At 46.6% G+C, this 19,885-nt stretch overlaps 1 protein-coding gene across 1 annotated transcript in view; it reads right to left on the bottom strand.

Annotated features, from left to right (window-relative positions):
• LOC119976295 (cytochrome P450 2K1-like) overlaps positions 1–18,863 on the bottom strand; it is a 31,254-nt gene extending 12,391 nt beyond the window's left edge. The window contains exons 1-5 of the mRNA XM_038816722.1: positions 18,624–18,863; positions 8,865–9,027; positions 4,568–4,717; positions 1,921–2,081; positions 735–908 (exon numbers count right to left, since the gene is read on the bottom strand). Of these exons, the coding sequence (XP_038672650.1) occupies positions 735–908; positions 1,921–2,081; positions 4,568–4,717; positions 8,865–9,027; positions 18,624–18,824 (849 nt within the window). The 5' untranslated portion in view covers positions 18,825–18,863. The remainder of the gene's footprint in view (positions 1–734; positions 909–1,920; positions 2,082–4,567; positions 4,718–8,864; positions 9,028–18,623) is intronic.
• Positions 18,864–19,885: the final 1,022 nt, after the last annotated feature.

Genomic DNA, 19,885 nt, shown 5'->3' with positions numbered 1-19,885 from the left:
TAGCCACAGGGTATTTTAATTAACCTGCTTCCAGGGGTGAAAGATGATGTTACATCAATAGACTGGGCAAATGCTGTAAAATCTCAGCAGGTCTGGCAGCATCCGTAGGGAGAGAAAAGAGCTAACGTTTCGACTCCAGGTGACTCTTTGTCAAAGTTTGTTCCGCTTACAGCAGCCGGGATTTGATGGTCGTATTCAGGAGAGATACAGAGAGAAAGTATTCTAATGGGAATGGTTCAGGATATAAGCAGAAGGCTTTGATTTGAGGTGATACATCGAACACACAGTGCAGAAGGAGGTCATTCAGCCCATCGAGTCTGCACCGACCCATTGAAGCCCTCACTCACCCTATCCCGGTAACCCACTAACCCCTCCCAACCTTCTTTGGTCACTAAGGGCAATTTAGCACGGCCAATCCACCTAACCTGCACATCTTTGGACTGTGGGAGGAAACTGGAGCACCCGGAGGAAACCCATGCAGATGAGGAGAACGTGCAGACTCCGCACAGACAATGACCCAGCCGGGAATCGAACCTGGGACTCTGGAGCTGTGAAGCGACAGTGCTAACCACTGTGCCACTGTGCCGCCCGTCTGCTAGGATTGCCAGCCTGGATTATGTGTGCAGGTCTCTGGAGTGCCTGGCTCCGACGTGAGTGCTGCCCACTCTCAACGAGGTGTTAATTATCATTGCAATAGCTTCTTTATAATTCCTGAATGCACATTACGACCCTACCTCTTGCTGTCTGACAATGTACGTATCAATGAAGCTCCTGATGTCATTCTCATTCAGCTCCTGTTGCTTAACATCAATGATGTCCTTCAGACAGGTCTTCAGCATCTCAAATTGTTTGCAAATCTCTTTGTGACTGCCAGGTAGGAACCTCAGAAATGGATAGGCATTAAACACCTGCCAAACATTATATTGAACCATCAGTAGATCAGTAGCAGGCAGATATTTCAGTGTGAGCAACGGTGATAGTTGCCAAGCTAAATAATGGTATGGGGGGGAAGCAAGAGATGTTAAAACATAATTTGCAACAAATGTGATCTGAAGTCACCTGAGACTGAAAATTATGATATTGGATCAAGATTATTCTTTTAACAAAATCGTTAACTCACTTACTTTAAATGGGTTAACACTCCTGTTCTAATCAAATTCTTGCATCCAATAATTCAAATTATTCAAATTCATTCTATTCAAATGAGCTGGCTTGTAATGCAGAACAAGGCCAGCAGCGTGGGTTCAATTCCCGTACCAGCCTCCCCAAGCAGGTGACGGAATGTGGCGACTAGGGGCTTTTCACAGTAACTTCATTGAAGCCTACTTGTGACAATAAGCGATTATTATTATTATTCATATTTAACATCGCACCGGATTAATTAGTGGGATCGCAGAAACAGGAGTTAGGCCATTCAGCCACTCGAGCCAGTTCTGCCATTCCATTAGATCTCGGTTCACCTGTAAAGTGGAAATTGACAGTGTAAAATGGGCAAATCGACCACCCGTTGTACACCCCACTCGCCTCTCTCCTCCACTGGTTTGAATGGCCACAGCGTGTTGTATAATAGGATGGCTAAACCAATATCATCCATCTTACACCTTCACCAAATGAGAAATGAGCCAATCATCTCCAGCAATGCAGAATTCTCCCCGCACTGCACAGTTTAATTACATTTCTATTCAACGTGCGTTTAATGTAAATCTGACATGATTGCTCGAAACCCTATATTTCTGATCAAGGCGATTTGACTTTGGCAACCGAGTCAAGCTGGCAGCCAGAGAAATGCTTTTCCTCCTTCTCAATTCAGTCCCCTTTTCTTTATTTTCAGGCCGGGGAGTCCCAGCTCTCTGGCAGGTGGAAGTGTGATAGCAAACTGTGGATCATGACATTCCCACAGGTGCCAGCTGCTGAACTAACCTGCACCATGGGGCTGCCAAGCAGTCGAAAGCTTTCATGAACCATGTTTCCGATGTTGAGAAATGTCTTGTCCTCATAATCAAACCGGTCTCCAAATACTATGGAGCAGATGACATTGGCTGTAGCAAAGTTTGTAATGACATCGGTGCTGAATGGCTGATCTGTGGACATGAAGGTGCGGAGTGCGGACAGATAAATATTAGTCGTTCGTAGAGGTTTTCTAGAATCGGAGTTCATGCGAGTGTTTCCAAACCTTCCCCGTTTTTGCTTCTTTGCGTTGTTTTTCCTTCACTCGTTGCCTTTTCACACACAAACAAAACGCAAACATACAGACACAAATACACACACACATCCACCCACTCATACACACACAAACACTTACTCATACACAGGCACACACACACACTTAGATACACACACTTAGATATATACACTCACTCACTTAGATATGCACACACACATGCACATAGATACATACACAGATAGACACACACACATGCACATAGACACACGTGCACAAACACACGCTTAGGTAAACACATCATAGCTAAGTGAAAGTTGGAATTACACCTCACTTTCTCCCAATCAACTTATTTCTTATAACTTAAGTTCTCACAACTGTGGAACTTGAGGCATATATTACAAAGGCATGGAGGTCATGGTGGAGTAGTACGTATAGAACTTTGGTGAGGCCACAGATGGAGTACTGTGTACAATCCTGTTTGCCATATTATAGGAAGGATCTGATTGCGCAGGAGCAGGTGCCGAGGCAATTCACCAGGGGATGTTGCGTGCGATGGCACATTTTAGTTATGGAGAGAGGCTGGATAGGCTTGGGTTGTTTTCGCTGGAGCAGCGAAGACTGAGGGACAACCTGATCGAGGTGTACAAGATTGTGAGGGGCATGGGCAGTGTGGATAGGGAGCGGCTGTTCCCTTTAGTTGAAGGGTCAGTCACAAGGGGACACAAGTTGAAGATAAGGGGCAGGAGGTTTGGGGGGATTTGAAGGAAAATGTTTTTACCCAGAGGGTGGTGATGGTCTGGAATGCACTGCCTGGATGAGCACTTGGCACGGCATAACATTCTAGGCTATGAGCCAAGTGCTGTTAAATGGGATTATGGAGGCAGGTCAGGTACTTTTCGATGGGCCAAAGGGCCTCTTCTGAACGGTATTATTCTGTGATTCTACTTCAATATCGACTTAATCCCGTAATCAATATAAAGCTTTGAAGAAGCATGTTGTCACCTAACCACATCTCCCAATGGTGTTCATTATCCTTTGTGACTCCGTTCAATTTGAACTCCATATCTGGCTTCTTGTGCACCCTATTATTCATCATTCCACCATTGATACCTGTGCCTTCAGCTGCCAAGCCCCTAATCTCTCTGGAAATCCCTCTCTAAATATCTCTGTCGCTCCTTCCACCTTCCCAGATTTTCCTTAAAACCAACCTCCTTTGACAAACCTTTCAATCATCTCTCCTGGTATCTCCTCATGTGGCTCGATAAAGCCACTTGTGAAACACCTTGCAATAGTTTCCGATGGTTCAGGCTCCACATAAAACGTGAATTGTTTCCTGTTGAATGGTTTCTTACAGAGTGGCCTATCTCCCCTTTCTCCACCTCGAATGACTGAGTCACACAGATCCAGCCAGAGCAAGGAAAGAACAAATGTGGGCAGAGGGGTTTATCCCTGAGTGGAACTCACATGATTTATATTCATCAATTTAAACGATTATTAAAATCGGATAGGCTTGATCTTCCAGGCACAGAGTCCTTCCTGGCTGACTAGTTGATTCAATGGTTTTAGACGCAGGGAAAGTGTAGTAAATGCAATAACTGGGATGGTAATGATTATCTTCCCCGTCTTCCTTGTGGATTACAAACTCCCCATTAGGGGGCGGGGGAAACTCAATCTATGTTGTATATAAAGTCAGCTAGTTCATCACTGGCCTGGTTGTGAACTACCGGGATCTGCATGTTGGAAGTAAACCTAAGTTTCTTTGATATAACTCGGTGTGGACTCTCTGTGACTTCATAAAAAAGTTAGTTAGCTAACGATGATGGGTTCATTATAAATTCAAACTATGTAAAAGCACTATAATCGATATCTTCATTCTCAGTACGAGGAGTCCATAGAATCTCTACAGTGCAGAAGGAGGCCATTCAGCCCATTGAGTCTGCACCAACCCTCCAAAAGAGCACATTACCTCGGCCCACTCCCCGCCCTATCTTCTTAACCCTGCGGATTGATCATGGCCAATCCCTCTAATCTGCACATCTTTGGACTATGGGAGGAAACCGGAGCACCCGGAGGAAACCCACGCAGACACAGGGAGAAGGTGCAGACTCCACGCAGACAGTAACCCAGAATGAAAGGCAGGTCCCTGCCGCTGTGAAGCAGCAGTGCTAACCACTGTGCCACCGTGCCTCCCTCATGTCACCGCGGTCATTCCCCATTGGGCAATCAGGTCACTTGACCCTTCCTAACTACCACAGAGAGAAAAACATGTCCTTTTTTTACTAGAGTTTTTTTTATTTCCCAGATTTGGCATGAGCATGAGAGTATGGCAGGAACTTTAAAGTGTCTGAAGTGTGATGACATTGAACGGTCGTACTGTATTGCTGAGCTAACACGCAGGCTCACCTTCGTATGATTCAATCTTTCTCACCAGAAATCCAGCCTCCTCGATGATCTTTTCCTCGATAGATTTCTTTCCCATTCCAAAATCTCGCAGGGTCGTTAACATGAACCTCCGCATTTGTTTCCACGGTTCCCCATTGGACCATACGACACCTAGAGGACAACCCAAAAGATAGCTCATCACCGGTGTGCGTCCTTGCTGAGTGAGCTGGAGAGGTCAAAGGGCAGCGGATGCCAAGTTTTGTGTACTGGTGTGACAGGAACACTCCCATTATCACCTACAGAATTGTATGGAGCGGGAAAGGGGGCACATTCTGTCCATCATTCTGTGATGGTTCTTTGAAGAGCTGTCCAATGTGTCCCACTCCCCTGCACTTTACCTCTAGCCAAGCACATTTATTCTTTTCAAATATTTCCAATTTGCTATCGGAAGTTGCCATTGAATCTGTTTCCACCATTCTTTCAGGCAAAGTGTACCAGGTCGCACAACTGACCACTCACTGAGTAAAAAAAATGTAATCTTGAACACAACCCCCCCTCCCTCCCCCCGCAGAGTCCTCCCACATTGCATGCCAGTTCTCCGCTGTTTCTATATTTTATCCGTTTACATTATAATCTCTTCCCTCGCAGTTTTCCCATTTGTAAGCTAAGTCACGTCAGTTATCCTCATCATAAAAGAGAAACTAAATCACTTTTTTGGGCATTTTCGAAGGAAGTCCAATGTGTGGGATATATCGCATTGCATCACCTTCAAATGGATACAAATAAAAACTCTAACTAGCCCAATGTCCTCAGGGGAAACTTGTGTGTGGCTCAGCAATATATTTTGGGGCAAATGCCCCTTTTCTGTGCTGTTCACCTTTGTGGTGAGAGTGTCTACCCTTGACATCAAGGCATCAAGGGGCCCTAGCTAAAGTGGAGTCAATGGGAATCAGGTTACAAGAGCAGGTCGCAAAATTCTGTGGCGAGTAACTCACTTCCTGACTTCCCAAAGCCTGTCAGCCACCTGAAGGCAGCACAGTGGTTATCACTGTTGCTTCACAGCGCCAGGGTCCCAGGTTCGATTCCCTGCTTGGGTCACTGTCTATGCGGAGTCTGCACGTTCTCCCCGTGTCTGTGTGGATTTCCTCCGGTTGCTCCCGTTTCCTCCCAGAAGTCCCAAAATACATGCTGTTAGGTAAATTGGACATTCTGAATTCCCCCTCAGTGTACCCAGGTGCCGGAATGTGGCGATTAGGGGTTTTCACAGTAACTTTATTGCAGTATTAATGTAAGCCTACTTGTGACAATAAAGATTATTATTATTGCACAAGGCGCAAGTCTGGAGTGTGATGGAATACTCTCCACTTGCCTGGATGAATGCAACTCCAACAACACTTAAGAAGCTGAACGCCATTAACCCGCTTTATTGACACCCAATTCGCCACTTTCAACATTTACTCAACTGCACTTTCCCGCCTTATCCCCATAACCCTTGATTGCCTTGTTTAAAAATGTCTATCTCAGCCTTGAACATACTTAATGACCCAGCATCTACAGCTCTCTGGTAAAGAATTCCATAGATTCACTACCCTCTGAGAGAGGACATCCCTCCTCACCTCTGTCTTAAATGGGCGATGCCTTACTCTGAGATTATGCCCTCTGGTCCAAGACTCTCTTGCAAGAGGAAACAACCTCTCAGCATCGACCCTGTCAAACCTCCTGAGAATTGTATATCTCTCAATAAGGTTAGCTCTCATTCTTCTAAACTCCAATAAGTACAGGTCCAATCTACTCTACCTCTCCTCATAGGAAAATCACTCCATACACAGGATCAACTAGTGAACCTTCTCTGGGCTGCCTCCAACGTCAGTATATATTTCCTTAGGTTAGGAGACCACAATTCTTAACAGTATTCCAGGTGTGACCTTGTATAGTTTTAGCAAGATTTCCTTATTTTTATACTCCAGTCCTTTGAAATGAAAGCTAACACCTATAACCTGCTGAACTTGCATGCTACCTTTTTTGATTTATGTACGAGGACTCCCAAACCCCTCTGTGCTGCATTTTCTGCTGACTGTCTCCATTGAAATAATATTCAGCTCCTTTATTTTTCCTACCAAAGCGTATAACTTCAATTTTCCTACATTACGTCCGTCTGCTACGTTTTTGCTGACTCACCTAATTTGCCTATATTTCTCTGTAAACCCTTTCTGTTATCCTCACCACCTGCCTTCCTATTTTTGTGTCATCTGCAAACTTGCCAATCGTACTTTGCTTCCCTGGTCCAAGTCATTATGAAACATTGTAAATAATTGTGGGCCTAACACTGATTCCTGTGGCCCTCCATCAGTTACAGTTTGCCATCCTCAAATGTCCCCCTTATCCCAACACTCTCTGCCTTTTACCAGTTAGCAAATCCTCTATCGATGCTCACATACTGTCCCCAACACCATGAGCTCTGCTCTTATTAAATAGCCTTTTGTGTGGTACCTTATCAATTGCCTTTTGAAAATCCAAGTATAATGCATCTACTGGCTCCCTTTATTTATCCTGCTTGTTACCACCTCAAAGATATCTGATTAATTTGTTCGGCGTGATTTCCACTTCATGACGCCATGCTGTCTCTGCTTGCTTATAATATGTATTTCTAAATGCTCTATTATTACATCCTCTATCAAGGACGTTTTGATCTATTTTACTCATTTTTCTTCTTACTGCGGATGCTTGGAAGAGGAGGGAACTCAATGGAATGTCGAAATTCCCTCAAGTTTGACTTGGTCCTGCTCATGGCCTCTCCACCCCCGAGCTGGAAGCTCCTTGGAAACAATTTCGGCCGTGCAGCATAATTTCCGTCATTTGCATGAGTCATCAAAACCGAGATCCTGTCTGACTTGTCCTTTGGTTCAGCCAGAGGTTAAATATCTCAGGAGTTCATCTGGTGCCCTGGTCAATAAACCTCTCTCAACAAAGCAGATCTAAAGCAGATTCTCCATCCAGTTGGATGGTTGGCTGTAGGATCTTGCTGGGCACAAATGAAACGGCCAAGCTTTCCGTCAAGACAAGAACGATTCAAACGTGTACATGATAAATTCCTATAAAATTACAAGTCTCTTTATTTTTAGGGCTGTTTTTTTTTTTTATTATTCTTCAGGATTATTCATTCCTGGCCATGAATCTCAATTTCTGGTAATAATAATCCTTATTATTGTCACAAGTCGGCTTCCATTAATGCGGCAATGAAGTTACTGTGAAAAGCCTACACTCCACATATTAGAATTAGATTTAGAATAGTACAGCACAGAACAGGCCCTTCGGCCCTCGATGCTGTGCCGAGCAATGATCACCCTACTCAAGCCCACGTATCCACCCTATACCTGTAACCCAACAACCCCCATTAACCATATTTTTTAGGACACTAAGGGCAATTTAGCCTGGCCAATCCACCTAACCCGCACATCTTTGGACTGTGGGAGGAAACCGGAGCACCCGGAGGAAACCCACGCACACACGGGGAGGACGTGCAGACTCTGCACAGACAGTGACCCAAGCCGGAATCGAACCTGGGACCCTGGAGCTGTGAAGCATTTATGCTAACCACCATGCTACCGTGCTGCCCCGCACGGTCCCCACCATCATGCTACTTTTAACTTCCACCCATCAGTTCCCAAACCAATCACCTTTGACAAAGAGTCATCTGGATTCGAAACGTTAGCTCTTTTCTCTCCCTACAGATGCTGCCAGACCTGCTGAGATTTTCCAGCATTTTCTCTTTTGGTTTCAGATTCCAGCATCCGCAGTAATTTGCTGTTATCACGCATCTTGTCAAGGAGGTCACATTCACTGACCCCTGGAAATTGAGCTGGTAGTTTCTCTGCAGCTGTTATTGCCTTCATATTTACGCAAAGTACACTTGGTTCCACTTTGATAAAACTTGGGATTTGCATGCTGCGCTCTGATCACAATGTTATTCACACTTCCTGATGACTAACACAGACATGTTGGTGTTATTGTATCTTTTTTCCACTTAGTGAAGATTATGATTTACTGAGAAGACAGGTGTCGTTGACTAGCCAGCTAATGGTCTCATAATCAGGCTGCACTGTATTACTGTTGCAATAAATCACTTTCCCTGTTTACTTCTCCAGCTAATCTGCAAGTTGGAAGTGATTAATTTGGTTAAGTATTTGGTTAAGTATTTCCAAAGTAATGGGGAAATTCAATTGGGAAAATGAGGAGCCGGTAGGGGGACTATTCCCTTGCACCTCAATGTCAAGGGAGGTTCCTGTCACATGGTCAAGAGCAGATAGCAGGAATTTACCGGATCCTTCTTTCAGCACGTTCATGATCGGCACATCAGGTCTGCCGAGGAATACGTCAGCGTGATTGATGAGCGCATTCTTCACTGTCTCATAGCCGGCTAGCACCACCACTTTCTCTGGACCCAGCCTCACCGAATACACCGAGCCGTACTTCTCTGACAGCTGCAAAGACAGGAAACAAGCAGAGTCCACCACTTAGCAGGTAGTTTGTCGCATTCGCAGCGCAGTGGCACAGTGGTTAGCACTGGTGCCTCAGAGCGCCAGCACCCGGGTTCAATTCCAGCCTCGGCTGACTGTCTGTGTAGAGTTTGCACGTTCTCCCCGTGTGTGCGTGGGTTTCCTCCGGGTGCGCCGGTTTCCTCCCACAATCCAAAAATGTGCAGGTTAGGTGGATTAGCCATGCTAAACTGCCCCTTAGAATCCCTACTGTGCAGAAGGAGGCCACCCGGCCCACCAACCCCAGCCCTAGCCCCCTGACGTACACCCCAAAACCCCACCCAACATATCCCTGAACACTAATGGGGAAATTTGACACAGCCAATCCACCTCGCCACCCTACCTCGGCCCACGCCCCTCTCCTATCCCCACTAACCTTTTGGACACTAAGGGGCAATTTAGCATGGCCAATCCACTTAACCTGCACATCGTTTAGACTTAGTGTCCAAAGATGTGCAGTTTAGGTGGATTGGTCATGATGGATGTGTGGGGTTACTAGGATAGGCGGGGAAGTGGGCCTGGTTAAAGTGCTGTTACCTGGGGTTGGCGCAGACTCTGTGCACTATAAGGATTCGATAGATTCTATGGATTAGCATATAGGGTTAGAGGAAGAGAGGTGAGAGGAGGTTTTTACTTTACATTCACCAATTGGGCTGAAAGGCTTGTTTCTCTACTCTATCCAGTTATATGTAAGGATAAATATTTTACCTTACCGCTGACTTAATAGATGACTGCCATGAACCATGAAGCCCTTTGTTCAGACGCCATGCCTGAGAGAACTTGGATTCTAGAATTATTAATTATTATTCTACTCCCATCACCAACCTATCGATCCCTTTGAATGTGCACCTTGGTGGAAGTGTAGGATTGCTGGATTTAACCTGTGATTCCTAATATTTTCATTGCTCTGCTCAATTGTCAAGAGAGGATCTGTGAACTGAGGCATTCCAATTATTATAGGAATCAGCAAAAGATTGAGTTAAAACTTGTGATTCATACTGGGCTAAAAGCCAAAATCAAACTCAGGAAGGCAGACCTGATGTTCCACAGGGCTTCCTCGAATCTCTCACTTGTAGCTACAGATTTCATATTCTCTACGATTCCAGCCCCCCCCCCCCCCCCCCCCACCCACCCACTGCCCCTGGTGCTCCTGTGCCTGGAGATCAATAGTCGTCCCATGGAATGACATGAGCAATATTTTTCTTAACTCAATTCTTTTGTTCTTCCAGAGGGAGAGATCAAAATATGTATTTTTTTTGTGTAGGGGCCTGTTCAGGAATGAAATGTCCAACAAGAAATAATAGGCGGGGGGTGGGGGGGGGGAGTTGGGAAATTAAAATTTACGAGGGTATGGGGCAAGGGTTGTGAGTCTTTAGAACTCCTTGTCATGGAGAGTTGTGGGGGCAGAGTCCTTGTGTATATTTAAGGCTGAGGGAATCAAGGATTATGGGGAAAGGGCAGGAATGTGGACATGAGGAATGTCGGATCAGCCATGATCCTATTGAATGGCGGAGCAGGCTCGAGAGTTTCCAAGATACAATGAAAATATGATCATAAAGCCAAAAGAATAACCATTCAGTGGAGGAGATAAAAAGCTTGGCCAAAAGGCCCAAATCTTAAGGAAGTTCTTAAAAACCACAGGGAGGGAAAGGTTTAGGGAAGAAACCCAGAACATGGAGTAGAGGCAATTGTAGGTACCTGAAGGTGAGGCAAAGGGAGGGGATGCACATGAGACCAGATTCAGAGATGTGGGGCGCGATTCTCCAAAATGGAGACGACGTCCCGACGCCGGAGTGAAAACCGGAGAGTTTCACTCCAGCGTCGGAGCCTGCTCCCAGCCTCCTATTCTCCTACCCCGGGGGGGGGGGGGGGGGGGGGGGGGGGGGGGCTACATGCCCTGGGCCATGGCCCCGCGTAAAAAGTGGCGCTGCGTAAATGAAGCGGCCGGCGTCGCGTAAATTAAGTCACCTGTGCATGCGCGGTTGCCGTCCTCCCCGAGACCGCTCCACAAGAAGATGGCCACTGAATTTAGCGGGGCGGCGGAGGAAAGGATGTCCTCCCTTAGAGAGGCCCGGCCCACCGATTGGTGGGCACCGATCGCGGGCTAGACCCCAACGGAGGCCCCCCCCCCGGTGCAGGAACCCCCCTCACCCTCCCACAGGCCGCCCCCTCCCAGCGTTCCCGCTTAGTTCCCGCCGGCAGCGACCAGGTGTGGACGGCGCCGGCGGGAACCTGTCGTGCTGGGGCGGCCACTCGGCCCATCCGTGCCCGAGAATCGCCGCTCGCCTTTTGCAAACGGCGAGCGGCGATTCTCCGAGCGTCCAGCTGTGATTCTCGCCGCGCTGGTTTGGGGGGGGGGGGGGGGGGGGGAGAATTGCATGCGGGTGCCGCGGTGGCGTGGCGGGACCGTGCCGTGGGGGGCCGGAATTCCGCCCCTGGAGTGCAGTGGGAGTGGGTTGGATCCTCGGAAGAGGATGCACAGGTACGGAAACAGGAGACCATTCAGGGAACATTTTAAATTTGAGGTACTGAGGCATCAAGCACCTCATTGGTCAACAAGAACTTGGTTTTGGGCTAGGATACTGGAAGAATGGTCTGTGATCAGACTGGGTGCCATTTGTATCTTTGGTTACTGCTCCATTTCAATGCTGAATTTGGACATATTCAAACGTGGAATTATATAAAATATCGTCATGAATTTGGGAAGCAACAGCACAATCGAGAACTGTGGAGAGCACAAAGTGTACTGGAAATCATAAAATAATAGAGCACAGCTGATGCCAATAGGCCCAACCTGTGCCATTGAGACAGTAGTTTGAAAAGTGGAGCCTGTGAATGATGAAGACCTCACCCTGTGTACTTTTTATAAAATACACATGTAAAAACTGTAAATGATCTTTAAAATAGCTGAAACAGTGTCTGTCTGTGACCCCAGAACAAAAGAAGTCACTTGCTGTTTCAGAAATCTCATACCTCGTTATCTCTGAGGAGCCCCTAATAATTACCCAGGGACTGCACAGCCCAATGTCAAAGGGATCTCCAACATCAAAGGCCTCTTGTATTTGATAAGCTAGGCTTGCCAGTGGGGACAGACTGTCTACTAGGACAATGGCCTCTCGAATATCCATTTTAATGCCTAATAGTAGCCCTGAAGACCAAACTGTATTCCAGCCCCTGGATACACATCTTTTTGTTAAAGGTGGTGGAGAAGTGGAAATCATGTTACATGAGCCTCTGGCTTGTGGAACTAGGATTGCTGCCTTACTGAACTGAAAATCTCAGTCGGCTGTTTGGGCAGCACGGTAGCACAAGTGATTAGCACTGTGGCTTCACAGCGCCAGGGTCCCAGGCTCGATTTCCTGCTGGGTTACTGTCTGTGCAGAGTCTGCACGTTCTCCCCGTGTCTCCGTGGGTTTCCTCCGGGTGCTCTGGTTTCCTCCCACAGCCCAAAGACGTGCAGGTTAGGTGGATTGGCCATGATAAATTGCCCTTAGTGACCAAAAAGGATTAGGAGGGGTTATTGGGTTAAGGGGCGAGGGCTTAAGTGAGTCGGTGCAGACTCGATGGGCCGAATGGCCTCCTTCTGCACTGTATGTTCTATTTGGCTAGCAGGGCACACCAAAGGAGCTCTGGCCCAGGTTGAGTATCTAGCACCATAGACACTACTTCTGCTTGGTGCAATCATTTACAAGATTGATTCATCTCTGTTCGCCTATCTCATCTTGTGAGTTCAATACCACCTGAAAAAGAAATTGTACAACATTGTTTTTCATCCTGCTAATCTCTATGAAGGAACACCTCATTGCACTTTGATTCAGTCTCTGGATTCCATGTGGAACAACATTTCAGGTCTCTACATTGTAAATATTTCAGTTCCATATCCCTCTCTTTACTTAGAGTGTGAAGGTGACATGGCAACCCTCCTTTTTCAATTTTAACGTGGGAAAATAAACTAACCCTTTAAGTTCATCCTACTTCAAGTTTGTAGGAGCCAATTTGTGAGGTAACCAAGGGGGTTGGGAAATATGCGGCTGCTTATAAAGAGGGTAACAGGTCAAAACATCTTTCTGTTTGTGTACAGGTGGTGAGAGGAGAAATTAGTGCTGTTTAAATTCACCCCGTTCCTGTCGGTAACAAGAGATTGAAGGTGTTTTTTGAGAGTGGGGGTGATAATGCTTCTTTGAAAGGCGAGGAACCATACCTGAACAGAAGGAACCAGCTACAGTGTGAAGTAAAATGGGAAAAGAAAGGGAAGTTGGTTGGTCAGCAGTTTATCTGGTTAAGGAGAACAGATGTGCATATCATGGATGATATAAAAAGAGAATAAATTGCATTTCTATGGTGCCTTTCACAGCCCGAGGTGTTGTCAAAGCCAACAAAGCACTTTCCAAATATAATCACTGCCATAATGTAGGGAAATGCAGGAGCCAATTTGTGCACAGCAAGGCCACTCAAACAACAACAAGACAAATTATTGGATAGATATTTGAATGAGCCGCAAATAATCACCCAATCAAAAAAAATCATTTAATTTCAAACAATGCTTGACAGTTAACTGTCAGTCACCATCAGTTGGTGCAGTCTCCATGTGAACGGTCCTACCAATCAGAGTCCACCTGCCAACAAACCAGAACACTCTTATCACGCAGTATAAATTGTTGTTTTCCCCTTATACTGATATTCTTATGAAGTGTCCTGATGAGTGAAAGACAGAAAATTTCGACATGTCTCTTTTTTTCAGCAATATTCAAGTTCTATACCACCAAATGGAAATGAATATTTTGTGCTGATATTGGTGAGGGATAAATATTGATGAGGACACTACAAAGAATGCCGCTGTTCTTCTTTGATCTGTACATGTATAGAAAGGGCAGCGGGGCTCAGTCTGATGTGTGATTCAAAAGAAGAATGGATGATTAAAGGCTTTGCAGGAAACACAGGCATCAAAGGTAGAGTGAACAGTTCTTTTTCGAATTACTATTAATTTTATTGCCTTCAAATGTGAGTGATGTCACTGTTGGGAAATGAAGGACTTTCACATTGTGGGCATTTACCTGGGGTATTTCTGAGTCAGATACAGTTTGGATTAAGCGTAATGAGTTCTTCCTGTCGAACTGGTGGCTCAGCTAGTTCAAGCAGTGAGCATCTAAACCGTAGATCTCACAATGGCACTCAACTAACCGAATGACGCTCTGCTGATCTGGAGGATGATCAACCAGCCTAGTCATTGTCTGAAGGCCATTCAGACTCTCAGTTCCTGGCTGGGATTGAGCACAAGTGCCAGAGGTGAAGGGTAAGTCTAACCCACTGCACCTTCACTCACTTCTAGGTCCTTCCTCCCATTTTAATCACATCACATCCATTGCTAATCTGGCCGTCATTTCCATAAGGGAATAATCTGTCCTGGGTTAATTTGGTGATTGGTGACGATATTCTTAGGCCAAGTTCCCCTTTACTGTCCTCTGGTAATATTTAATTTTAGTCAGAAGTGTGATCTCCTCAAAAAGAAGTCAACTTGAATTCCGAATCAAATGGTTTATTCCAGAGTTCAACCTCTGGTATGTGTTAATATGGTTTGGAGACTGGTGATTGCTTAAGGATCGCTGCCTTAGAGAGTTGAACTGCGGATGATCCAAGACATAATTGGCATCTACAGATAAACAAGGAACTGAACATAAAAATAAGGATGTTATGCTTCAGTTATGCAGGGCACATCTCGTGCAGTTTTGCTCTCCTTGGCCAGAATTCAACTAACCGAATGACGCTCTGCTGATCTGGAGGATGGTCAACCAGCCTGGTCATTGTCTGAAGGCCATTCAGACTCTCAACTTGGATTCCAGGTGGGTCTCCAGGTGGTGTGGGCTGGTTTCAATGGGAGAACCCATTGATAAGCGGTGGGAAGAGGGAATGCCGGCACCAAGCAATGTACAGTTGGCGAAGTGGAGAATCCAGCCTCTTATTTAAGGAAGGGTGTAAATGTGTCGCAAGCAGTTCAGGGGAGGTTTACTGGATTGATACCTAGTTGGGCAGATTGCCTTATGGGCTTGTTTCCGCTCGAGTTTGGAAAAGCTGAGAGGCGACTTAATAGAGGTTTATAAGATGACGAGGGGGATAGATAGAGTGGACGTTCAGAGACTATTTCCTGGGGTGGATGTAGCTGTTACAAGGGAGCATAACTATAAGATTCAGGGTGGGAGATATAGGAGGGATGTCCGAGGTAGGTTCTTTACTCATAGATTATCATAGAATTTACAGTGCAGAAGGACGCCATTCGGCCCATCGAGTCTGCCCCGGCCCCTGGAAAGGCCACCCTACCCAAGGTCAACACCTCCACCCTATCCCCATAACCCAGTAACCCCACCCAACACTAAGGGCAATTTTGGACACTAAGGGCAATTTATCATGGCCAATCCACCTAACCTGCACATCTTTGGACTGTGGGAGGAAACCGGAGCAAACCCACGCACACATGGCGAGGATGTGCAGACTCCGCACAGACAGTGACCCAAGTCGGAATTGAACCTGGGATTCTGGAGCTGTGAAGCAATTGTGCTATCCACAATGCTACCATGCCGAGCGATGTCCGAGGTAGGTTCTTTACTCTGAGAGTAGTTAGGGTGTGGAATGGACTGCCTGCTGTGATAGTGGAGTCGGACACTTTAGGAACTTTCAAGTGGTTATTGGATAGGCACATGGAGCATACCGGAATGACAGGGAGTGGGATAGCTTGATCTTGGTTTCGGACAAGGCTCGGCACAACATCGAGGGCTCCAGCGCCTGTTCTGTGTTATGTTCTATGAGTGAGGGGGTGACTTTTCTTTTTTTTTTAGAACAGTACAGCACAGAACAGGCCCTTCGGCCCTCAATGTTGTGCCGAGCAATGATCACCCTACTCAAGCCCACGTATCCACCCTATACCAGTAACCCAACAACCCCCATTAACATTATTTTTTTTTTAGGGCACTAAGGGCAATTTAGCCTGGCCAATCCACCTAACCCGCACATCTTTGGACTGTGGGAGGAAACCGGAGCACCCGGAGGAAACCCACGCACACACGGGGAGGACGTGCAGACTCCGCACAGACAGTGACCCAGCCGGGAATCGAACCTGGGACCCTGGAGCTGTGAAGCATTGATGCTAACCACCATGCTACCGTGACTTGATTGAAGTATAAAATATGCTGAATGGTCTCAATAAGATAGCCATGGAAAGGATGTTTCCTCTTGTGGGTGAGTCCAGAACTCTTAAAATTAGGTGTCGCTCTTTTCGGACAGAGCTGAGGAGAATTTGTTTCCCTCAAAAAGCTGTGCGATCTTAAAACTCTGCCTCAGAAGTCAGTGTCACTGAATATTTTTAAGGTGTAAGTAGATTCTTGTCAGGCAAGGGAATTGGGGTAGATGATGAATGTAGAACTCACAACACAAACAGATCATCCATGATCTTATTGAATGGCGGAGGAGGCTTGAGGGGCTGAATGGCCTACTTCAGCTCCTATTTTTGTTTGTTCATGTGTCTGCGGTGGCATCAGGTGGAGGTAGCATTGAGCTCAGCTGTGATGCCTGTTGGGTAGCCTCACCCTCTGGCCTCACCTGAGAGGCAGGTGGGGTACTGACGGACATCGAATATCCTTGCAACAACATGGGCCAACCCCTTGAGGTGAGGAAAAGCTCAACTGGAGCAAACCAAACTAGTGACACTGGAAAGATTACGCAAAGCAAGGGAGCTTAACCATTCTGTGTTTAACAGCATTGGAAGCCCACTCCCAGCGGGCAATCCCTGTAACAAACGCTTGGCACAAGTGGAAGACTTAAATTGGAACCCGTCTTAAATTGAACAATTTCTATTGCAGTCATTTGTCAGAGAAAACCGAGTAAAATGTTGGATCCATGGGTGATTTCCAACTCTCAGCTTACTAAATCGGGACAAAGAAAAGTGAGGAAGAAGCCAGGAGCTTATCAATACTCACTCTAACCATCGGATGGTACAACCTCGTACACTGCCCCCCACCCTTGGCTCAATGGTAGCACTCCCACCACTGAGCCAGCAAGTCATGGGCTCCAGCTACCTCCATGGGTGTGGGGGTACTGCAGTACCGAGGTGTGAGATTTAACCCAAGACTCTGTTTGCACCTCAGGTAAATGCGCTACATCAATGAAGAGGACAATGAAAATGAAATGAAAAAAAGAAAATTGCTTTATTGTCACGAGTAGGCTTCAATGAAGTTACTGTGAAAAGCCCCTAGTCGCCACATTCCGGCGCCTGTCCGGGGGGGGCTGGTACGGGAATCGAACCGTGCTGCTGGCCTGCCTTGGTCTGCTTTAAAAGCCAGCGATTTAGCCCAGTGAGCTAAACTAGCCCCAATTTGAGCTAAACCAGCCCCAATGTCCAGGATAATACTTTCTTTGCTTAACCAACGAGGGAGATTATCGAATCGTCCATTCTTGGCTGTTTATGGCAGCTTACTTTGCATAAATCGGCAGCAGCGTTCCCACATCATGACAGTGAATACACTTCAAAAGTACCTAATTAGGGACGGCACGGTGGCGCAGTGGTTAGCACTGGGACTACGGCGCCGAGGTCCCAGGTTCGAATCCCGGCCCTGGGTCACTGTCTGTGTGGAGTTTGCACATTCTCCCCGTGTCTGCGTGCGTTTCGCCCCCACAACCCAAAGATGTGCAGGTTAGGTGGATTGGCCAGGCTAAATTGCCCCTTAATTGGGAAAAAAAAAAATTGGATACTCTAAATTTATTTTTTTTAAATGTACTTAATTAATTGTTGTGGCCACGGGAGGTTCTGAAGACATCAGAGGAATACAAATTCTTTACATTTACCAACACCAACCATAATTCATACTGACTCCAAAAAAGAAAAAAAATAACAGAGAGGAAAGAAAGCGTGAGACCAACGTTGGGATAAATGCTGGCAATATTCCACAAGGGGCAGCAGGGTAGCATGGTGGTTAGCATAAATGCTTCACAGCTCCAGGGTCCCAGGTTCGATTCCCGGCTGGGTCACTGTCTGTGTGGAGTCTGCACGTCCTCCCCCTGTGTGCGTGGGTTTCCTCCGGGTGCTCCGGTTTCCTCCCACAGTCCAAAGATGTGCGGGTTAGGTGGATTGGCCATGCTAAATTGCCCGTAGTGTCCTAATAAAAGTAAGGTTAAGGGGGGGGGGGTTGTTGGGTTACGGGTATAGGGTGGATACGTGAGTTTGAGTAGGGTGATCATGGCTCGGCACAACATTGAGGGCCGAAGGGCCTGTTCTGTGCTGTACTGTTCTATGTTCTAAGATCACAAACCAACAGTCCCACCAGCCCATAGTTAGTATTGTGGGTGAATAAAGTGAACTAGGCCCATAATCTGAACCTTAAATATCCTCTCCTCTCCGGAACGTGTCAAGGTTTTCCTTAAAGGACTGAAACGTACCTGTGCACGATGAGGATTTAAACTAACACATTCTAAATAAATAAATTAGCTCCAGAAGACCCTCAACACCCACTGCGAACCACCGTCCACCGTGCCTGGTTGCTGGTTAACCTTCTTACCTCGACCAGGGATTTGTAAAGTCTCTTCAGATCCAACTGGTGCAGGTTGCCAATTATGGGGAGGGGTCTGGGACCGGGGGGATAGTTGGTCTGAGGGCTGCCTCCTGAACCGGCGAGGAGGTAAATCAGGAAAATCACAAGTAGGGAAGAAAGCAGCAAAATGGTGGTGAGGCTGGATGGAAGCAAGTTGAACGGCACCATTGCAAGTTGATCGTCTGTGAAAACTAACCAGTCCGATACTTTTACTTTATGTTTTCCCTGTGTAGGTATCGATTTCTGTTGACTTTACGCAAGCATTTGACGCTCCTACCTGACCTGATTGGTCCCTAACATCTATCCTGAAACAGTCACATTCCAAGTATAATTTGTACCTGCCCTCTGGACTGCCTCAGACTGCCTCAGTGCCTTATCAAAGCAGGTTCATTGGACTTTTGACTGCACTGTCATTCACGCTCATTCAGTAACCCTCAAATGGACGGCAGCCCATCTCATAACAACCAGGACACAGGAGTTTTGCCATAGAATTGTGAGAAAAAAACCTTTAAGCTCAATTAACCCCTCACAGAACAGGCCAACAAATGAATCGTTGAAACATGAGGTGAAACAAGATTCTATCTTCACCGCACCACCTCCAGAGGCCAGATGGAACTCTAGCACCTCCTCCTGGGCATGCTAGTTGTTGCCCGCATGGTGTATGGTGAGAGAGAGGGGGGGGGGGGGGGAGCGTGCGACAAAGAAGGAACAGCAGCCTTGATGTTGCACAGCCCTACCAGCTGATGCAGCTGGCAAAAGGTAAGGGAAGATGGTGGCAGAGTGATATTGTCACTGGACTAGGAATGTAGCAGCCCAGGTTAATGCTCTGGCGACATGGGTTCAAATCCCACATTGGCAGCTGGTGGAATTTAAATTCAATTCGTAAAAAAAATCTGGAATTATGAAGCCAGTCACATGAACGTGAAGCTATCGTTAAGCGTTAAAAAAAAAATCACCTTGTTGACTCGTAACAGCCCCTCTGAATGGGGTGGCATGGTCGCACAGTGGTTACCACTGTTGTTTCACAGTGGGTCCCAGGTTCGATTCCCAGCTTGGATCACTGTCTGTGCGGAGTCTGCACATTCTCCCCGTGTCTGCGTGGGTTTCCTCCGGCTCTCAAGTGCCCAAAGACGTAAGGTGAATTGGACATTCTGAATTCTCCCTCTGTGACCCGAACAGGCACCGGAATGTGGTGACTAGGGGATTTTTACAGTAACTGCATTGCAGTG

This window comes from Scyliorhinus canicula, chromosome 13 (assembly GCF_902713615.1).
Source record: "Scyliorhinus canicula chromosome 13, sScyCan1.1, whole genome shotgun sequence".
Classification (NCBI taxonomy): Eukaryota; Metazoa; Chordata; class Chondrichthyes; order Carcharhiniformes; family Scyliorhinidae; genus Scyliorhinus; species Scyliorhinus canicula.
Note: the sequence above shows the minus strand (reverse complement) of the source record. Positions and strands in the feature narration are given on the sequence as shown.